We start from the raw sequence: 20,732 nt of genomic DNA, 5'->3' as shown, positions 1-20,732 counted from the left end.
ATATCACTTGGTCTTAAGTCGGAAAAAGATGGTGTGAAATAACAACGTGGTGCCTGTGTATTTGTGACAAGTCGGCGATTGTGAATTTTGAAAATGTGTGCTTTACTGTAAATCTGAATAAAGTTGTATTTTTGTAGTCAATAGCCGACTAAAGTAGTTATATGGCCTACAATTTAAATATGTATAAATCAAGAAAAAGTATTTTTTGGCTTTATAAAGATTACCTTTAAACTTCTGGATGCAATACCACATCAAATAAAGTATACAAAGATGAGCATAGGAACAGCTGTAGGATGTTTTAACTGAGCGACATCTAGTTCGGCAGACTTTTCCACCCACTCCTCAAATCAGGCACGCACAGTTTCTATAGATTTAATAAAGATCTTTGTATGAACCTGGACCACACCAATTTAACAATATCAATTCCCTACAGACTCCCTCTCCTATTGGGACAAGAAACACACATGTTTGCACAGAAGATCTATTTAATAATAAAGTAAGAGTAACCAAACCATTTAAAATATAAACAATTTATACTTCTAAGAAATCCCAATGCCAATGGTTACTACAATTAAGAATGATCAATAAACTGGCCACTTGAATGGTCAAAGCTGCATTAGCTTGAATGAACACTTTGGGCCTCATTACGACTCAGGCGGTAAGGGGCCTGATTCCGAGGTCCCTTAGCGCCATGGAGGTTTTAACACCTGCTTTTAAGGGACCTTGATGTTAATTTACGGTGGCGTAATTAACGCCTTCCCCACTCCTTCCCCACTCCCATTATGCCCTATGGGGCAAAAATGGGAATGGGGAAGGGTAAATGGGGATTGGGGACTTACCGCCCCGCCAACCTCGGAATGGGGCGGTAAATCCGCCAACCACCATGGCGTAAACATAGTTTACGCCATGGTGGTAAAGGTACGACCCAGGCGGTAACTTACCGCCTGGGTCGTAATGAGGCCCTTTATAAATCACACATATTACCGAATGTACATTTGATTTGCCCTGAGTGCACATTCATCATGAGTTGAAAAATGAATGAGGATTCAGGACTAATCTGTCCCATTAGATTCAATACACACAATAGTATGTTGTGCTAGCAAATTTCAGCAGTGATGCAGGGCGCCAAAATGCATAATTTGCATAGTCAGTTATGTCTTTCGCTATCTCTATGTTAAATATGAATTTGTTTTCACTGGCACCACGGACAGGGCCTCATTTAAAAAGTGTCTTTTAGTGGGATTGCACTGTTGTCAAACACTTTTGTAGATCAGGCCAGTAGTGTCTGTGGCACAACCACTACCTTCTACACTTATAAGTAGACAAGGCGGGTTGAAATCCTGGCCTTGCATCATTGTTTTTTTCAGTGCAAATAAACCAAAGCGATAACTGGCGCTAAGACAGAAAAAAGTCACAGCAAGACGTTATGCCTTATTCCATCCATTGCGCTCCAAAGGCTCTAATAGCAGGTAGAATCTGCCTTTACAAAACCCTGAGACCACAAATGCGGTGCACTTGGAGAACCCCTGCCCCCCACCACACATTGCGCCATGGTATCAAGAAAATCAAATCTGTCTCTTGTTCTGTTCCTGAGCTGCTCTTATCTTCAAGGGGCATCACCACCCTGAAACCCCTGTCCCTTCTGCCCACATTTACTAGATGGGTATCCCATCCATTGCCAAACATTGTGCGCTACTCTACCCTACTTCCCTGTTTGGCATGGCCTATGAGCAAAACCTTTTTTTCAACAAATAATGTTCTCATAGTAAGGCGTATGTGTTTTCATCAACGAGTGCATTTGTTGTCCAGAAATTGACAAACTGATTTGAAACTCATTTAGTTTACCTCACATATATGTATTTGTATCATGTTTTCCTGTGGCCAGAGAACTCAGACCTATGCACTAGTGGTGAGCTAAGCACATTATCTATATGTTCAGCAGTTGTATTACTGTGTATTGATTTTTTCCTTTGACTGACAAGTCCAGTTTACACATAGCACACTAGACACATTAATTGCATGTCCAACATTTAAATACTCTGGACTCGATTAATGGAAAAGAGCGCATTAAACCTGCAAGTGCCGCGCGCCGAGATCGACAGAATGAAAAATGAGGGCCCCGCATAATCATGGAATTGTCTGTGCAAAGTAACTGTACATGCAAGTCGCAGCCGGAACGCCCCCAACACACACCGATGCAATGCAAAAACAGCCAGAACAACTACCTTTGCATGCACCCCGGGTGCAAATACATGCACCCTTCAAACAGTGCATGGGGTCCTGAGATGCAGGCCCGGGTACAGTTTCACTCAAAGCATTTATTTTCAGGGTCAAACTGCGTGCAAACCCATGTAAACCGTCCCTGCACCCCACCCCACCCCGCTACGCTGTGTGCGCGCACCCCCAAGTACAATCAGAACCCCTTTTGCATGCATGCACCCCTGAATCCGACATGCAAACTCACCTCTGGAGTTGCGACTCCTCAGTGCAAATCCATACGCCTGCTTCCGGGTGGCAGAGATTTCGAGGGAACTGCGTGGCCATTTTGCAGGCTAGAGGTTGCACGATCACATTCATGAATATGCTTTGTCCTGCAAATTTTTGGGTGTTTTATTGACTTCCTGCATTACGTTCTTCATTAGCAGCACTTTCTGACTTGTTCTTCCCCATTTTGCGCATTCTGCCCCCTTCTGTGGGACCTATGCAGGCCCTGTCCACCCCCTACGTGGGCCTTGCGCCAGGCGCTCGGCCTCTCGCAGAGCCGTGCCGGGCCTTCGTGAACTCGTCCCAAGCAGTCGGTTTCATGAATCGATGAGCAGGGTTTCGCACGCAGCTTGATGCGCAAGTACCGGATTTTACGTTCAAATAATTCCATGAATCAGGCCCTCTATATTGATGTTTTCCTGTGACTAGAGATCTCAAAACTATGAAGCTAATAATTCAGTTCAATTGGCACGAAATATATGTCACTGGTTGCAAAGATTGTTCCAATTTCCTCTCCATATTTAAATTGAATTCCTCTACTTAAGTAGTTGTATTTTTTTGTAAATGATGAAACTTTATTTCTTACCAAAATATAACAATGTTACATTACCCTGTGGCACGACCAAGATCCTGTGTGTGTGATGAAATCTATAAATGAGGCATGTACAATGCCAAAATCTAACATAGAATTCCCGCAGTGTCATTTTTGTATTGCTTTAATAACGTACCCTCAATGTCAGTCAAAATATTTATTTATTTCAATAAGAAACATGGCTGACAATTATTGATATTAATTGCGTTAATATTAATTATTGATCCCATTTTAGGTCAGCCCCAGTTCCCACACAAGGCACAGGAGGCGCCCCTGGAGCGGGGGCACCGCCTCAACCTCCAAATACGACAAGCAACAGGCGGCTACAGCAGACCCAGGCACAAGTAAATGAGGTAAGTCCTCTTCTCTTTCTGTGTTGCTGCTACCTTGATTATGACCATGACTGTCCTAAAAGGTGACAGGGCTTTTGGCATCTTCTGGCAGTTGTGGCCCTGCTCTTCTGTCGGACTTCCCAGGAACGTAAAAAAGAACTAAGTGATGTGAAAAGCTCCAAGGCTCCCCCTTGCTGTGCTCCTTCTCGTGGCCCAGCTGTCCCTCATCACGGCTGAGCAAAACCATAGGAATAATACACACTTGTGCACATTGTGGTCCACTTTTGCTCTACTTTATGGGACGCATTTCCTTCATAATCACCTTGCACAAGAGATTTGCGGATGTTATTGTAGAACCCTATAGGGTGTAAAAAATGTGGACCCAATTCACAAAACCTTTCTCTACACTTGTGTGTGCGCCAGGGGCGCATGAAAGTGGCAAACGATTCTGCAGGTGAGGTGATTTGCAAAAGTGAGTCTGTGCAAATGAGTCTACATAGACAGATTCTCCCCACCGATGGAATAATGTGTGCAATGTTTCTGAAGTGGCTGCCTTATCCCAGGACTCCTCTCTGAGGCACAAAAGGTTGTGCTCTGAGATGTGTCAGTCCCTGTGTCCTTGACTTGTCCTGCCACTAGCCAGGCACTGAGAAACGTGCAATGCCAACAGGCGCTTTTACAAATCCTTCTGATCATATTTCAGAATCACAGATGAAATATCTCACATAAAGCATACGTTTATCTTCAACAGGGGCAGGGATGACATTTACAGCGAGGAGGCCTTTAAGACCATTATTGCAAATATGCAATTTGCACCCTCGCAGTTGGGAGTCGGGGAGACGTGGGGGGTTGCCCTAAGTTCCGCATGTGGCTGTATTTGTCGAATGCATATGTAAGTATCGAGAACACGCACAGCAGTTGCATGCGAAGGAAGAGTTTGGCTCCGGGTCACTTGCATACGCAGGAAGTTCCTCAACCTATAGCCAAGTAACCTGTGTGTATCGAACAACGTACATGCTGGGTGATGTGGACCCAACACGCATGTGCACTTGTCCGATTGTACTCTGCAGTGGCATAATATCACTCTTGTGAAATGGGGCGTGCATTTTCTCACTATGGCATCATTTGGTTTCTGTCTCCATGTAAGAGGGGAACCTTTATGTATGCCTCGCGTCCCGCAAGCGCGATGACGGGAGGCAGATGTAGATCAGTCCCGGGCACGAGCCAGCAAGAGTGTGTGATGTCTTCTTTTTGCTCCACGGCTCGGACGGCTGCAGGCCCTGATCTTCTCTCCCTCCACCAGCGGTTCAGGAGACTGATCTTCGGCATCTCCTCAGCTGCAGAGGTATTCCAACAGGGCATCCAGGAAGTAGTACAGGGCATATCAGGCGTGCTAAATGTCAGTGACATCCTCATCCACACCAGCGACAGGCGAACACATGGGTCACCTCGAGCTGATGCATAGCAGGCTGGAGCCTGCAGGCCTAACCATCCACCGGGACAAATGTGAATTCCTGAAGGAGGAAATAACATTCTTCGGATACGTCTTCAATAGTGCGGGAGTGTCAGCTGACCCACAAAAGGTTGCAGACATAAAGGAGGCCTCCCCCCACCCCCCGACAACACACACGGAGACACCCAGTTTTTGGGAATGGCAACCTATTGCAGGAGGTTCATCCCCAACCTGGCAACAATGTCCGTCCGAGCCACTCGGGGAACTCACCAAATCGAACACCAAATGGGACTCGAACCATGACTGCCAGGAGGTGTTCGAGCGGATCAAGACATCCCTATCAGCCGAAACAACAATGGCATACTATGGGCCTCATTACCACCCTGGCGGAATGGGTTTAACGGCGCCGTTAAAGGTGCCGGCGCCATTAAACCCATTCCGCCATATTACAAGTATCCCTCGCGGGACCCTCTCTGGAGGTCTGGTCAGACCAGACTTCCTTTGCGGGTCCCGCGAGGGGACTAGCATGCTAACAACGGGCCTGTTGCTAACGGGCCCGTTGTTAGCATCATCCCCATTCCCATTCCCATTGAGCCCCATGGGGGCTGGAATGGGAATGGGGATTGTCCGAGTTCACTGCATGGGGAAATACCGGGCCCTCCTAGGTCAGAATGGCCCCGTAAATTCCTCTTTCAGGGAACCTGGATCCGAGTTTGGAGGCTGCTATTAAGGGCATGGCTGCCTCCAAACTCATAATGAGGCCCTATGACTTTACACTATGAACTGAACTGAACTGAACTGTACGTCGATGCCAGCCCTGTCGGCCTCAGGGCCATCCTCGTTCAAATTGCATGGACAGGCGAGACAAAGCCCATTGTATATGCATCCCGTGCCCTCACACCAACTGAACAGCGATACTCGCACATCAAGAAGGAGGCCATGGCGGTGTTGTGGGGCTGCCACCATTTCCATATCTACCTCTATGGACGAAAATTCAGGGCCTACACTGATCACAAACCACTCATCCCGATCTTCACGGGATCATCGTCACACCCCCCGGCCAGAATTGGGAAGTGGCTGCTCCACCTGCAGCAATACAAGTTCGAGTTGGCCTACCAAGCGGGCACGGACAATCCAGCGATTTCCTATCCAGACACCTGAGGGCTGCCACCCTAGGGGAAGTAAGTGAAGCAGAGGAGACAGAAGAGCACATATGCCAGACCGTACACACCATGAAGCCCAAGGCAGTCCTCATCGAAGACATCGTGGAAGCCACGCACACTGACCCCAGCTGCGACTTGATCACGAACACCATCACATCGGGCGAGTGGAAATCTTTTCTCTGCCAGGTACACAACCGCACGCCAGCAGCCAGAGACTTCCTCACTGGAATGTTCCCTGTACGACAGGATTTATCTGTCAACAGCAAAGGGTTGATCCTGAGGGGAGCCCACATTGTGATCCCCAGCAGCCTGCAGGACAGAATCGTGGCACTGGCACACGAAGGCCACCAGGGAATGGTCAGGACAAAAGCCAGCATTCGACACCGGGTGTGGTTTCCTCTCATCGACACCAAGGTTGAGCAAATCATTGCATCCTGCCTCCCTTGCCAAATCATGGGAGCACCGCCAAACTCTGAACCCATAGAATTGGCAGAGAGGGGTTCATCAAGATGGACACCATCAGCAACGACTTTTGCACAGTCCAGGATGGAACATACCTATTGGTGGCCATTGACGACCACTCAAGATACCCAGAAGTGGAGATTGTATCCTCAACGGCAGTGGAAACTGTGATACCTGCACTCGAAAAGATGTTTGCCACACAAGACGCATCAAGAGTGACAACGGACCGCCATTCCAGGGGACGGAACTCAAGAAATACCTGGACGACTTGCACATCGAATATCACCACCTCACGCCCAGGTGGCCAGAGGCGAACAGCGATGTGGAGAGGTTCATGCAGACCATTAACAAGGTGCTGTGCATATCCAGGGCCCAATCCAGCCCCTGGAGAGTGGATCTATACAGATTCTTACAGAACTTTCGAGTGGCGCCCCACAGCTCCACAGGTCTACCCCCGTTGGATCTCATGTACAGGACTTGGGTAAACTCTTCCATACCACACCACCCAAGCAGGGGAGTGGACGTCTACGACAGCAATCGTACCCAACGTAGGAGAGTGGCAGCAAATGAACACATGAGTGTTAGGAGGCACGCAAGAAGGTCGGACACCAGGTCAGGGACCATGCTTTGGTATTGCAAAACCCCACAAAGACCAAGCTTGAGACACGCTACAACAGTGCACCCTCGACAGTGATACGGATGGAAGGAACAATGGTGACAGTGGCACGAGGGCATCAGTCGATCACCAGAAATGCATCGTTGTTCAATAGGGTGCCCCGACAAATGTGGACCGATAGAGACAGGCAGTCACAGGCAGAGGCAGAGCCGCTACCAGACATTTGGAGCCACTGGAACGAGAGAGAGGTGACCCAGAGTCAAGAAACTGAGGAACAACCGGAAAGGATTGGACAAGGCATCTCCAGAAGATGAAGGTGAGCCAGAAGGGGGAACTGGCTCGGGGACACCCCCTTGGTCAAGGCCTGGCCGGTATGACCTAAGGGCAGCCCTGAAGGCTCCCGTGAGGCTAAGAGACTATGAACCTCATCACAAATTTGCCGGTAAATGTGGTGGATTATCTGCCGGACCTAATTAGCGCTAACGCCAAGGCCCCCGGCGGATAATCCGCCAGATCACGAGTTATCGTGCACGCGCCCCGGTCCATGGCGTTGGTGCGAATAGCGCGAACCTTTAAATCCGGTACAGCTTGCGCTACCATCATGTCGCGCTATGAGCGCGCGGGAAACGCATCACCGCAGGAACGGGAAATAAAGCGGTGGCCATCTTGGAAATCACAATCCGTCAGATATCACAGCTTCTGGAAGCCATCCACGCGATCCAAGGCCAAAACATGTCTCAGGAATGCACTAGGGGCAAGTATGCCCTGGACAGGGTGAGGAAGCCCAAATTCAGTGACCAGGAGCTAGCAGTACTGGTCGAGGAGGCACAGATACACCATGAGGAGCTGCAGCAGCGAAAAACTAGTGGTCAGCGCAGAGCCCAAATATGGCAAACCATCAGCCAAAGGGTCAGTGCTGTGGGGCGCGTGCCCCGGGATGGTGAGGATTGCCGCAATCACCTGAATGACCTGCGCGTGCGAGTCCGTGGCATCCTGTCACAGCACAGGAGTGCAAGCAGGGCCACTGGAGGAGGCCTACCCCCACCCCCACCAGAACTCACACCTTGGGAGGAGAAAATGACAGCTCTGATAGACGTTGGAACCATCAAGGGCATTGGTGGAGCGGAGGCAGGGACTGGCATCGATCCAACGGCAGGTGAGTCCCATCCCCAAATACATGCAGCTGAAAGTACCACACATGAAGACCCTTAGTGAATGAAAGCGAAGACATGTGTCTGAGGTACTGCATACACCCATAAGTGAGGCCTACATCCTTAGAACGGTAGTGCTGCCTAGACGACCCCATACGTGCAGTGCATGAATGACAGGGGCAGGGGATAGAATTCCATAGCCATAGGACAGCTACGTAGAGTTGGAGTGTGCATGAACACACCCCCAAAACCCAGAGCGCAGTGCACCCCAACCATGCATTCGCATGCAGTGTACCTCCATACACATTCACAACAAGCACCACATGGCGACTGAACAGAATTCAAGTTGAATGTGTCATTGTTACTGTCTTCAATCACACTTGTTGGCATGACCTGCATCACACAAATATATGTAGTATTGAACTCAAACCACACCCTATGGACCCCACAGGCACACGTCGATCCCAACGGGATGAAGATGATGGGGAGGAGGCCACACCAACAAAGTGCCCACAGCACCGCGCCTCCACCAGCACCAGCACCCCACAAAGAGGCCGCACCGAAGGGAGACGACCCAGGCCAACACCCACCTCACGCCAAAGCAGCCCCGCCAGACAGCAGCGGCAGCCACATGGCCGCAGGGAGGCGACCGCCAGCTCACCCCAAGCCACCATTCACAGCCCCGATGCTGAGGGAGAGAGGTCTGCATCGGAGCCCGACGTGGGAGCAACACCTCCACGTGGCCATCATGCCGTAGGACAACACTCTCCCGGAAGTAGTGAGGCTGAAGGGATGATCACACCCCAGGGAAGCCCAAGCCCAGGCGCACAGCATGCAGGGAGTCGACATGTGCCTGTGCGTCTTGTCCGCACACCGCAGCCCGATGTGGACACGCCATCTTATGGGAGCCCAGAAGACTGGCACTCTGAGCCAGGGAGCCCAGTCCAGGCTGGCACCATGTCGCCATGCAGCCCCCACCCCGACAGCACACAAGTCGTAGGCCACAACGTGACACACCAGGGGAGCCCTTCGTCACTGGGGCAGCAGTCATGGGCCGACTCGACATCATTGAGGCCAAACAGGCCAGGGTGGAATCGATGGCGAAGGTGCAGAGCAGGCACATCAAGGCAGTCGGTCAATCAATAAGGCATGGGTGCAAGTACATAGCGCGGGACAATGTGCGTACACGCCGAGTTGTTGAACAATGTACCGCTGCCCTGACAGGCTTTGGCCAACGAGTGAGGGAGTTGACGGAGGCAGTCTCAGCACTTGCTGAACAGACACGGGAGGCAAACAACCTCATGCGACAGCACGTGATGGCCACCGCTTCAGTCCCCACGACATCGACCACACCCACGGAGGGTTCCCTAGAGCCATCTCCTAGGCGCCGGTCCATGCGCCACCTAAGTGCACGCATACCGGAGGGGCCCGGAAAAAGGGAAGCGCCGCGACTATCCTAGTGGTGCATGGCATCGTTGTTGTTGCCCTGATGAGACACATGTGCCTATCTGCACAGTTGGGGGTAGTCTACTGGGGGGAGGGGGGATAGTGTGCTGGGTGTTTACTGGGGGGAGAGGGGATAGTGTGCTGGGTGTTTACTAGGGGTAGGAGGGATTGTTGGATGTTAAATAAATCACGTTAGAAAATTCACAATGCATGGACAGTAGTGATTGTCACTGATGCAATTCAATGTTGAAGTGACATATTTCCGATCTACCCATTACCCATTTCTAAAATAATCCATCCATCAATCCCTGTCTGGCCAACCTCCCCTCCCTCAGCCCAATCCTTTGTGCATGTGCAACACATTCTGGCACTTCATCACCCTCACTACCATTCTCAGGTGGATGCACATGAGCATCAGGGGGCAGTGGCACATTTCTGCGACAGCAGATGTTGTGCAGCATGACACATGTCAGTACACTTTAGCCTACTTATTCTGGTGCATACATCATTGGCCCTCCCGTGCGGTCGAGGCACCGGAAGCTTGCCTTCGCCAGTCCAAATGCCCTCTCAACCCAGATCCGTGTACGGGCATGGGCATGGTTGTATGCCCGCTCCACCGCCGTGTGTGGGTGACACACAGGGGTCATGTGCCACGTGTCTTGGGAATATGCAGATTCACCTGCAGGGGAGAGGAAGACGGTATGGGTACAAGGTAAGTCCAGTGGGTGTACAGGGCTCTGTCATCAGTGTAATTTTGCCTTTTATATCATTTGTCCTATAACATTGTGGAGTGTGCTGTCCTACGGGCACTATTGAATCAATGGGGTACTCTCCACTTGGTACGCCTATGTATCTGTATGTAACAGTACTCATTCAGTTGGCGCAGGATAAGGGGACACTTCCATCTACTTCTGCATGACAGAAGTGGCTGCCTCATGTGTCATTGCAAATCCATTGGCTACAGTTGCATTTGCTGGTTGTCACTGCTCTGTACTGTTCTCCGTGCATTTCCCTGGCCATTTTGGGGACAGTGTTCGTGGGATGAACATTGTCATTACTCGGCCTACTTATGTGTGGTGCGTTTGTGGTTGCCAGCTTATGGTTTGAAAATTAACTATTGTCGGGTGGGCAGGGTGGGAATTCTGTACTGTGTCAGTGTTGGGAGCCATGGTGCTATGCACACAGGAGGCTTTATTGTGGTGGGGCTTATATATGTCACTGTGCCGCCACATGTCGCACATCCTGCATGGGTGTGTTCTGCTGTGTTGCACATGTCCGAGGTTTATTGTGCAAGGTGCTTGAATGTGTATGCTGCAGTAATGCTGCTGCCTATTGTGAATGATGGATTCTGTGACAGGCACCATCTGTTGTGGATTGACATGCTTTATGGTATACATTTGTACTCACCCAGTAGCCATGTGTTTTGCCCTCGATGCCTTTTCATGTACGCCAGCAGGGTACTGTTGCGCAGGACCATGGAGTGGTGGGTGGATCCTGGGTAGCGGGCAGAGAAGTTAATGAAGGTGTGGTCGGGACCACATTTCATCTGCACATTGAGGGAATGGTACTGTTTCTGGTTTCTGTAGGCAGCCTCATGTGCCTGGGGTGGTACGAGTGCCACATGTGTGCAGTCCAGGGCTGCTATTACATTTGTGACTTGGGCAATGGCATAGTATTGACACTTCAGCTGGTGCAGCTGTGCCTGTGTGGCTGGCAATGCAATGTGTTTGTTCACATGATTCAACAGTGCATCAAGCACCTGTCCCAGCATGGCACTGAAGGTGGACTGGCACATTCCATGCATCATGGCAACGGTATGTTGGTAGCTGCCAGTACCAAGAAATTGAAGCACAGACACGAGCTTTACTAGGGGAGGTACTGTCGTGCTGGTGGCTATGCGGCTGCCAATGTCACCCTGGATTGTGTGCAGCTACTGGCTGATGGTCGCCCTGTCCAGCCGATAATCTGTCACCAACTGACCATCAGTCAGGGCCCAGGGTGTTGGCCTGACCCTGGGGACGGCTGGCTGCCTTGCTGGTGCTGCTCTCCAACTCCTTTTCCTCATCCGCACTGACCCCTGCACTCTCAGGGCCCTGGCCTGGTTGGCTGGCCTCTTTAGCTCCAGACGCAGCAGCTAGAAGTCAACATCAAGGCTCCCAGCTCCAATTGGCAGCATGGTGTTGGGGAGGGTGTGTTGTACATGGGTGGGTCCTTTGTAGGCCTCTGATTTGCAGTGGTTCCACCTGGGTCCTTATTGCTGTCTCCTCCCTGCTCCTGCTGGTGTAATGGTGTTGGGGAGGGTGTGTTGTGCATGGATGGGTCCTTTGTAGACCTCTGATTTGCAGTGGTTCCACTTGGGACCTTATTGCTGTATCCTCCTTGCTCCTGCTGGTGTAATGGTGTTGGGGAGGGTGTGTTGTGCTTGGGTGGGTCCTTTGTAGGCCTCTGATTTGCAGTGGTTCCACCTGGGTCCTTATTGCTGTCTCCTCCCTGCTCCTGCTGGTGTAATGGTGTTGGGGAGGGTGTGTTGTGCATGGGTGGGTCCTTTGTAGGCCTCTGATTTGCAGTGGTTCCACAAGGGTCCTTATTGCTGTCTCCTCCCTGCTCCTGCTGGTGTACTGGTGTTGGGGAGGGTGTGTTGTGCATGGGTGAGTCCTTTGTAGGCCTCTGATTTGCAGTGGTTCCACCTGGGTCCTTATTGTTGTGGCCTGTGTTCTGTTACCTACAGCTTTTTGCTGGAGGTATTTTCGGCGGATTGTTTGCCGCTTTTATGGCGCTAATAGCGCCAACACCGGACTTGTGATTGCTGATATTTTAGCGCAAATGGTTCCTGGCGCTGTTATGGCTGGCGCTTGTACAGCCGGCTGTACTTGCGCCGGCTGTAATGGCGCCTGCAGTATTTGGACTCGTGATCCGACGGACCCTTAAAATCGGCGCTAATAGAGTTACCGCCGATTTTAAGGGTTACCGCCAAAGTCGTAATGAGGCCCTATGAGTGGTAAAATGACAAAGTGGAGAGTGCAGTACTGTGCTGGACTAGATTGCATAGTACGATTTAGTTTGTGTAATATAGTTAAGTGTTTTTCGTGTCGTTGAATTAAGTTGGAAAAAAGGAGGAATGTTATGTACGCCTCATGTCCCACAAGCGCGGTGACCTGAGGCAGATGTAGAATAAAGAGCCCACCCTGCTGGAAGGCAGTCAGTCCCGGGCACAAGCCAGTGAGAGCGTGTGATGTCTTCTTTTCGCTCCGTGGCCCGGCCTGCTGCAGGCCCTGATCTTCTCTCCCTCCACCAGCTGCACTGGCAGGGAGAGATATAACAGCACCTCGTGAATTTTTTTTCAAGTTCTCCATTGTGTAGAATTTTTTCAAAAAGAAAACGAACAGCCGAGGCCTCTGTTGATCTGCCCAATGACGCAGTGCAGCTTACAGACGTGGGGAATGATCAGGGAACACACCGGCATAACCACTGCACAAGTACAAAATGGTTCCATTGTTGCTTCACCATAGGGCCATTTTCGAGCGATTCGTGGAGTTGGTCATGATTTGCTTGCTCCATGTGTATCGCGAAAAAATCCCCCCTGATGACACATTCTGGATTTCTGTAATCAAATGGCGTTATTATACATCTAAAACAGACAAGGCACAGTGAACCTTGTATTGTAACTGTTGCCCTTTGCAGTTGCTGGAACACAAGTTCAAAAACCACAGACACCTTCAAACATGAGAGAAATGAAAATAAGCAATGAGCACACTCATGTTTTTAGCACGTTGCATGAATGCCATGAAAAAAGCATGAGGTTGACACCCACGTTAGATCCTAGATTCTAATTCACACGTAGCCACAAGTGATAGCAAGAAACACAAGGTCACGCACAGGAATGATCTATCTTTATGGGTTACAGAGTTACAGGCATATTGATGGTGTTGACAATATAGGCAAAGATAATAGACTAACAGGGGAATGTGAACTAACACTGAAATTAAAAATGAGCAGAACTAACCATTACAGGATAGATACCTGTATGATTAATGCACAATGTTGCCATTCTTCTTGTTTATATTTTATTTTGGTTTCTTACATGTACTCTACTCTTTGTTGTTCTGTCTATGTTGTACGTACGACATATTCTATATTTAATACTATTACAAATCGTTGTTATAATGTTATAACTGTGATCCCAATTGACTAACATGGGACAAAAATGAGGATCTTTGATGAATTTACCAATATTCTTTTTTTTTTTTAAAAATTTTTTATTTTTGAACGGCAGAAGTACACCAGGCACACACAAGGCAGTAGGTACATAGCATAAACATCTTGGAGCAACACATCAAAAGGGATACAGCAATCACAACATGAACAGCCGGGCGGTATCTGAGAGGGAGCATAACAATCCAAAGACAAGGGAACAGGGTGGGGGCTCACCCAGTGGGATCAGAGCCCGACAGGGCAGGAGACAGACCAGATTCGGGGGTGGCCCGGTCCCGGACACTGAGGTAGGTGTTGAATGCAGCCCAAATGTTCCTGGGGCGAGAATGGGCGGGGAGCATGGACAAGTATTCTTCTTCGCAACTGCACGACCAGGTGAGTAAGCGCAACCATTTCTGAAAGGCCGGGGGAGCGGGGCTTTTCCAGCTCTGGAGTATGCACTTTTTAGCAATCATACAGCCTATGTTTAGGAACTTAGCTAGGCGCCTGGTTCCATCAGTTTTCCAGACCCCGAACAGAATCGACAAGGGGTCAGGATCAACCACAGTTTCAGCTATGTCAGAAAGCGTTTTCAAGATGCATTCCCAGAACCCAGATAGCTCCCTGCAGGACAGAAACATGTGCAGGTGATCAGCCCCCTCAGATCCACAGCGAAAGCACCCGGTCGCAGTGGCCCGGGCGAACGCCAAGGTCCTGTGTGGAGTATAGTAGAGCCTATTGAGAAGTTTGTACTGTATGGCTCGGTAGCGGAAATTGAAGGAGACTTTTTGAGTATGTAGACACATTGCGCCCCAATCGCCATCAGACAACTCCAGGCCCAGCTCACTCGCCCAGTCGTCACGCGCCCTAAGTGCTGGAGTTGTGATGGACTCCTGAAGGATCCTATATAGTGAAGAGACGACACTACGGGCGCCGCCTGAGTTGGCAATGTATGCGATCGCCGGGCTATCCGGGGGCTCATCGGGAAATGAGGGCCATGCAGTGCGGAACGCTGCCCGCAGCCTATAGTACTGGAGGGTCTCCAAGGCGGATTTAGTGTGGCCCTGTTTCCATGTTTGGGGGTCGATGAACTTGCCCTCTGGGTAGAAATCGGACAACGCTTGATACCCCAGCATTCCCCAGTGTTGGGCCAGGGCGCTATCGTGTGTAGGTTCCAGAGCAGGCAGACGCCACACCGGGAGCCATCTGTAGTAGGGAGGGGACCCGTCCGTTGGACTTAGTAAGCGTTCCCATGCGTGGATAGTCGTGGCGACAGGGTCAATGGGTGAATCAGGTGTGTAATGGCGATGTAATATAAGGGACATCATGTTGGTGCCGGCGGCTGCTAGTCGCTCTAACTTGACATGTGGTCGCGTTGGGGAACCCGGGTACCAATGGGTGGCATGTTGAGCCTGGGCTGCAGTCCAGTAGAGTAACAGATTCGGAGCGGTGAACCCCCCTTGTTTATAGGTGAGCGCCATGTCGGACCACTTCTTGCGCACTGCACCTGAGTGCCACAGGAACTGAGCGCATAGTGTATGCAATTTAATGAAGTAGGCCTTCCCAGGCCGCACGGGAACGTTGCTAAAAGTGTAAAGAAGCTTGGGGAGCAGGACCATTTTAATTAGGGAGAGACGACCAGCCATGGATAGTGGGAGCGACCGCCATCTTAACATCTTGGCCTCGGCAGTTTGCGCTGCGGCGGAGTAATTGTCGGCTATCAGAGTAGATTTGGTCAAGGATATCTGCACCCCCAGATATCTGACACCGTTCGGAGACCAACGAAGGGGGTATTCAGTGGTAGGTTGGTGGGTAGATTTCGTGAGCGGGAAGATATGCGACTTTGAGTAATTGATCGTGAAGCCAGAGTAGGTACCAATACGGGTGATGTCCCTAAGTATGGGGTCAATGTGGGTCGCGGGCTCTCTAATGTATAATAGCACGTCATCTGCATATAAGGATATGATTTCGGGGTCGTCCTTCAGCCGTATCCCCTTGCGGGCATGCCGAGCACGGACATAATCCGCCATTGGCTCAATTGCGAGGGCGAAGAGGATCGGGGAGAAGGGGCAACCCTGCCGGGTACCCCTGAAGAGTGTGAAAGGGTCGGATGTCAAAGAGTTGGCTCTGACCCGGGCCACAGGGGAGGCGTATAGTAGCTTAATGAACCCGATCATGTTTGGGCCAACTCCCATCGTCTCCAGCACCAGCCACGTGTAGTTCCAGGAGACCATGTCAAAGGCCTTCTGAGCATCCAGAGTGACGGCCACGGCCTGGGCCTCTTGATTTATACGAGACATGACATTGAACAGTCTTCTTATATTATGTGAGGTGGACCTGCCGGGAACAAAGCCCGCTTGGTCCTCGTGGACCAGATATGGCATAATGGGGAGAAAGCGGTTAGCTATGGTCTTAGCAATGATTTGTGTGTCTAGGTTCATGAGGGAAAGGGGCCTGTAAGACCTACATTCGTCGTCCGGTTTGCCAGGCTTGAGCAGTACCGTGATGACGGCCTCACGCATGGACGGGGAAAGAATAGAAGAGCGGAGCGCTTCGACCCAGACCTCGAGCAATTTGGGAGCCAGTACGGACACGTGTTCTTGGTAAAACTCAGCCGTGAGGCCGTCGGGTCCCGGTGCCTTGCCTTTGGGCAGGTTAGATATGGAGGTTACTATTTCGTCCAGCGTTATCGGGGAGTCTAGCTGGTCGCGGGTGGCAGGGGAGATTTCGGTGGTGGGGATCTGAGTAAGCAGCTCGCGCATGTGTCGTTCGGAGTGTTCGGGAGGCTGGGAGTAGAGAGACCTGTAGAACTCGGTAAATATCTCCAAGATCTGTTGGTCAGCCCACTGTGCATTGCCAGATACATCTTTGATGGAGGTGATCTGAGTTCGGCCAAATTCCCCCCTCACCACTCCTGCCAATGTCTTCCCCGGTCTGTCTCCCTCGCCATATTTCCTGGCCGCCTGTGGGCGGCTGAAGTACTGGATTTCATTGGTAGCGAGCGTATTATATGCCTGCAGTTCCTCGCTGATTTGGAGAAGTAAGGCGGGATCGGCGCCAGTGGAGCATTGCTGCTCCAGCTGTTTCAGTTTAGCTTCAGAGCGATCGAGGCTGGCTCGAATAGCTTTCAGTACCCCAGCCTCCCGCGAGATGGACATCCCCCTAATGTATACCTTAAAAGCCTCCCACCGAACCGCGGCTGAGGTGTCCTGAAGAGAGTTGTGGTCAAAAAAGGATATAATGTCTGCAAGTATATCAGCCCTAAAGACGATGTCCCTGAGGGCCTCAGATTTGAAACGCCAAGTGCTCAGAGTCGGAGTGGGTATACCCAGCCTCACAGAAAGTGCGATTGGAGCGTGGTCAGATAAAGTGCGGGGGAGAATCCAGGACCCCTCCACCCCTCCCATGGTTTCCTTGGACACTAAAAACAGGTCTATATGAGACGAACTGTCATGGACCGATGAGTAATAAGTGTACTCCCGGGACACGGGGTGTACTGCCCTCCAGGCGTCGCAGGCATTGAGCGTCTGCATATGGCCACACAACCTGCGTGCGGCACTTGTAAGGGCTCGGGAGGACGTGCCAGTCCTGTCCAAGACAGTGTCAAGAATAAGGTTTAGGTCACCTCCCCATATAATCTGGACCCCCACGTAGCCCAGTAATATGGCAATTACCGCATCAAAGAACTCAGGAGAGTCAACGTTGGGGCAGTATGTGTTAACAAGTAGGTATTCTCTACTCACCATCGTGCAGTGTAATATGATATAGCGACCCTCGGGACACACGTAACTTTTGTGCAGGATGAATTTGATCGATTTGTGGATCATTGTGAGGACTCCCCTGGATTGGGAGGAGTACGAAGTGAAGAATCTATTAGGACCCCACGACGGGGCCATGGTGCCCGGAATGTGGGCATTGGAGTGTGTCTCCTGCAGGAGTAGTATCCTGCAGCCATGTCTATTAGCAAAGGCCATGATCTTACGGGCCTTGGTGTGATTGCTCAATCCGCGAATGTTCCAGGACATTATAACGGTAGACATGTCAATGGCGGATCTCTAATCCCGGTGTACCTGTATCAATGAACATCCCAGGTGTAGCAGCAGTGTTCGCTGTCGGGGTTGAGGTCGGGAGTGCGCTTATGTATTGCCAGTGTGCGTGCCGTGAGCCTTAGTGTGCCGTTTTTTTCAAATACCCCATCACCGCCCCCCACCCTCACCGCTGACCCAACTACAGCAGTGTAAACAAAACCCACCCTCGACTGTGCAGAGCCGGGCCGACCCCAACATGGCCCAGACTGCGCAAAGGCCCAACAGGGGCTGGCCCACAATAAGGGCGTATACAAAACCAGTGCAATCGCAGTGGGGTGCGCCGTTGCCGTGCAGGAGCACGCTAGGAACCATTGGTTCCGTTACAAAACGAACATTATTAGCGGGCAATACTTTGATACCCCAGTCCCGCCCCATGGAGCGCAGCGAGCAACACACATATCACATAGATTCAGCACCCCAGCCCAAGCGGAGCTGTGAGAGGAACCACCTTCTAGTGGTCGTGGATAAAGGGGAACGGTTGTGGCCAGCCCACGGGAGCTGTGCGTATTAGAAAGCAGCAGGAGTAAGTGTGGTAGGGTGTCTTGGACGAGGTGACAGTTGCTCCTCAAGGAGCAATACTTAAGCCCACATAGAAAAGTATTGCATACAAGTGGATACAGAGGTGTGATCGCTCGCGTATGCGAACCGAGAGAGGCGGGATTCAGTACACACATTAGCTTAGTATCAAGGCATCACAAGGCAATTATAGAGTTCACTCGTTATCCATGTTGTCATCAGCCGGAGGATGGAGCGGAACATGTGCCTCAATGAATTTAACCGCCTCAGAAGGCACTGTAAAAAAGTATAGTTTATCGTTGAACGTGAACTTCAGGCGTGCAGGAAAGAGGATGGCATATGGGATGTTCCTTTCCCTGAGGAGTTTCTTCACTCCAATGAACTGGCGACGTTCCTGCTGAACTCCGGTGGAAAAGTCGGGGAAGATCCTGATGACCTAAGAGTCGAAGCGTAGCTCGCCTTTCTCCCGTGCGAGGCGAAGAATTAGGTCACGGTCTTTGAAGCTCAGGACCTTGGCAATGATGGGTCTCGGAAAGTCACCGGGTTTAGGCCGAGGTGAGAGCGCCCTATGGGCCCTTTCAATGGTAAAGAAGGGTGACATGTCTGGATTACCCAGTAGTTCCTTCAGGAGTTCCTAGACCGCTAGTTCCAGTCGACCCTTCAGCGCATTTTCAGGGACACCCACGATGCGTATATTGTTCCTGTGTGACCTAGATTCGAGGTCATCACATTTGGCCTTGACCGCCTTCATATCCGAGACCAGAGTGGACACCGTGCCCTGGAGTGTAGATATATTATCCTCATTGGTGCCAATCCTGTTTTCGGTCTCCGTGATTCGGGCCCCCTGCTGATCCAGTTTGGCTCTCAGTAAGGCTACATTGGCATTAATGTCATCGAGCTTTTCATGAAAGGCCGCAAAGTTTCTAGCCATGGACTCCATTATCGTTGTGAGGTCAGTAGTGGGTGCCTCTACGCCCGGCGGTTCATCAGCAGGGTCGCATGGTGCGTGGGCCAAGTCGGGTCTCAGGGCGGCTTTAGCGAATTTGTCCATGGCCCCGGTTTTATTGTTATTCCTCGATCTGTTGGACATCGTGAATGTCGTGGCAGGGCCCCGAGCGGCCAAAGTAAAGACTCGTGTGGGAGGAAGCAGGAGAGGTTCAAGGCAGATGACAATGGTCCAGCTCGCCAATTCAAGCAGATCCCGACATAGGTGATAGGAGCTGTGGCGTCAGGAAGGTATGGAGTAGCAGCAGGGATGGCGCGATCCAACCGCTCTGGAGGGTGATGCTGGTGTCCAGAACAGGCCCGGAGTGAGCAACACGGAGAGTACCAACCGCAGGAGTATGGGCCGTGAGGATGAAGGTGAAGACCGGCAGGCCGCGCCAGAGTGTGGGCCCCAGTGTTAGTCCGGGGTCGCCGGGATGTGGGGACACGGGCCCGGAGAGCGATCAGAGTGGCGCGGGAGCCAGCCGGGGCCGCCGGCGCGGGGGACCGAGGCCTAGGACGGGGATGGTCTGTAGCGGTAGCGGGGGCCTCAGCGCGCCGCAGCCCCAGCAGCCCCTCACCTGGTAAGTGGCCCGCAAGTGTCCAATCGGGAAGTAGGTGTAGCTTCTCCGGTCTACGGGTGTCGCCGGAGGTAGATCCGGTCTCGGCAATGGTGCAGAGCGGAGGTCGTGGGGCGCGACAAGGCTAGCGGGCCCCAGTCAAGCGCCGCTGCCAAGCTCAGCAGTGGGCGCAGCTCCCCCCAGGGAGGCGCGCCGTCCAAGTGTCGAGTCACGCGGAGGAGAGACAGCCAGGGGCCTTCTGGTGCCGGGCCTCGCGGTCGGGGAGAGTGGGCTAGGCAAAGCCCAAAGAAAATCCAGGATGGTCGGCAGATGGCACGGCCCGAACAGCGGGCGCCAGTCCGGCGAGGAGTGCGACCCAATCCGCGGCGCTCCCGGCATAGATCACAGGCCCAGTGATGTACGTCTCCGCAGGCGGGCCAGTGGAGGGATGCGGCGGGGTAGGCCCGAGGGTCTCGCAGAGTGGATCTCCGGTTCCCAAGGTCCGATCCGAGTCAGGAGCACATCGACACGTAGCTACAGCTATAGGGATGCCAGTGGGTCGGTCGATTAGTCGCAGCACTGCATTAGCCCGCAGATGTCATCGGATGAAGAGCAGCTGTGCATGGAGCTCAAGAGCTAGGCAGCCATCTTGACGGCTGCTCAACAGCGCCCCCAATTTACCAATATTCCACCT

The 20,732-nt window shown here is 51.5% G+C and overlaps 1 protein-coding gene across 1 annotated transcript in view; it reads left to right on the top strand.

Annotated features, from left to right (window-relative positions):
• The window catches only part of LOC138491473 (vesicle-associated membrane protein 1-like), a 414,958-nt gene that overhangs the window by 292,240 nt on the left and 101,986 nt on the right, over positions 1-20,732 (top strand). The window contains exon 2 of the mRNA XM_069617986.1: positions 3,312-3,429. Coding sequence (XP_069474087.1) covers positions 3,312-3,429 — 118 coding nt within the window. The remainder of the gene's footprint in view (positions 1-3,311; positions 3,430-20,732) is intronic.

This window comes from Ambystoma mexicanum, chromosome 10 (genome assembly GCF_040938575.1).
Source record: "Ambystoma mexicanum isolate Mex_15411 chromosome 10, UKY_AmexF1_1, whole genome shotgun sequence".
In the NCBI taxonomy this organism is placed as follows: domain Eukaryota; kingdom Metazoa; phylum Chordata; class Amphibia; order Caudata; family Ambystomatidae; genus Ambystoma; species Ambystoma mexicanum.
The sequence above is the reverse complement of the archived record's forward strand: the minus strand, read 5'-3'. Positions and strand labels throughout refer to the sequence as shown.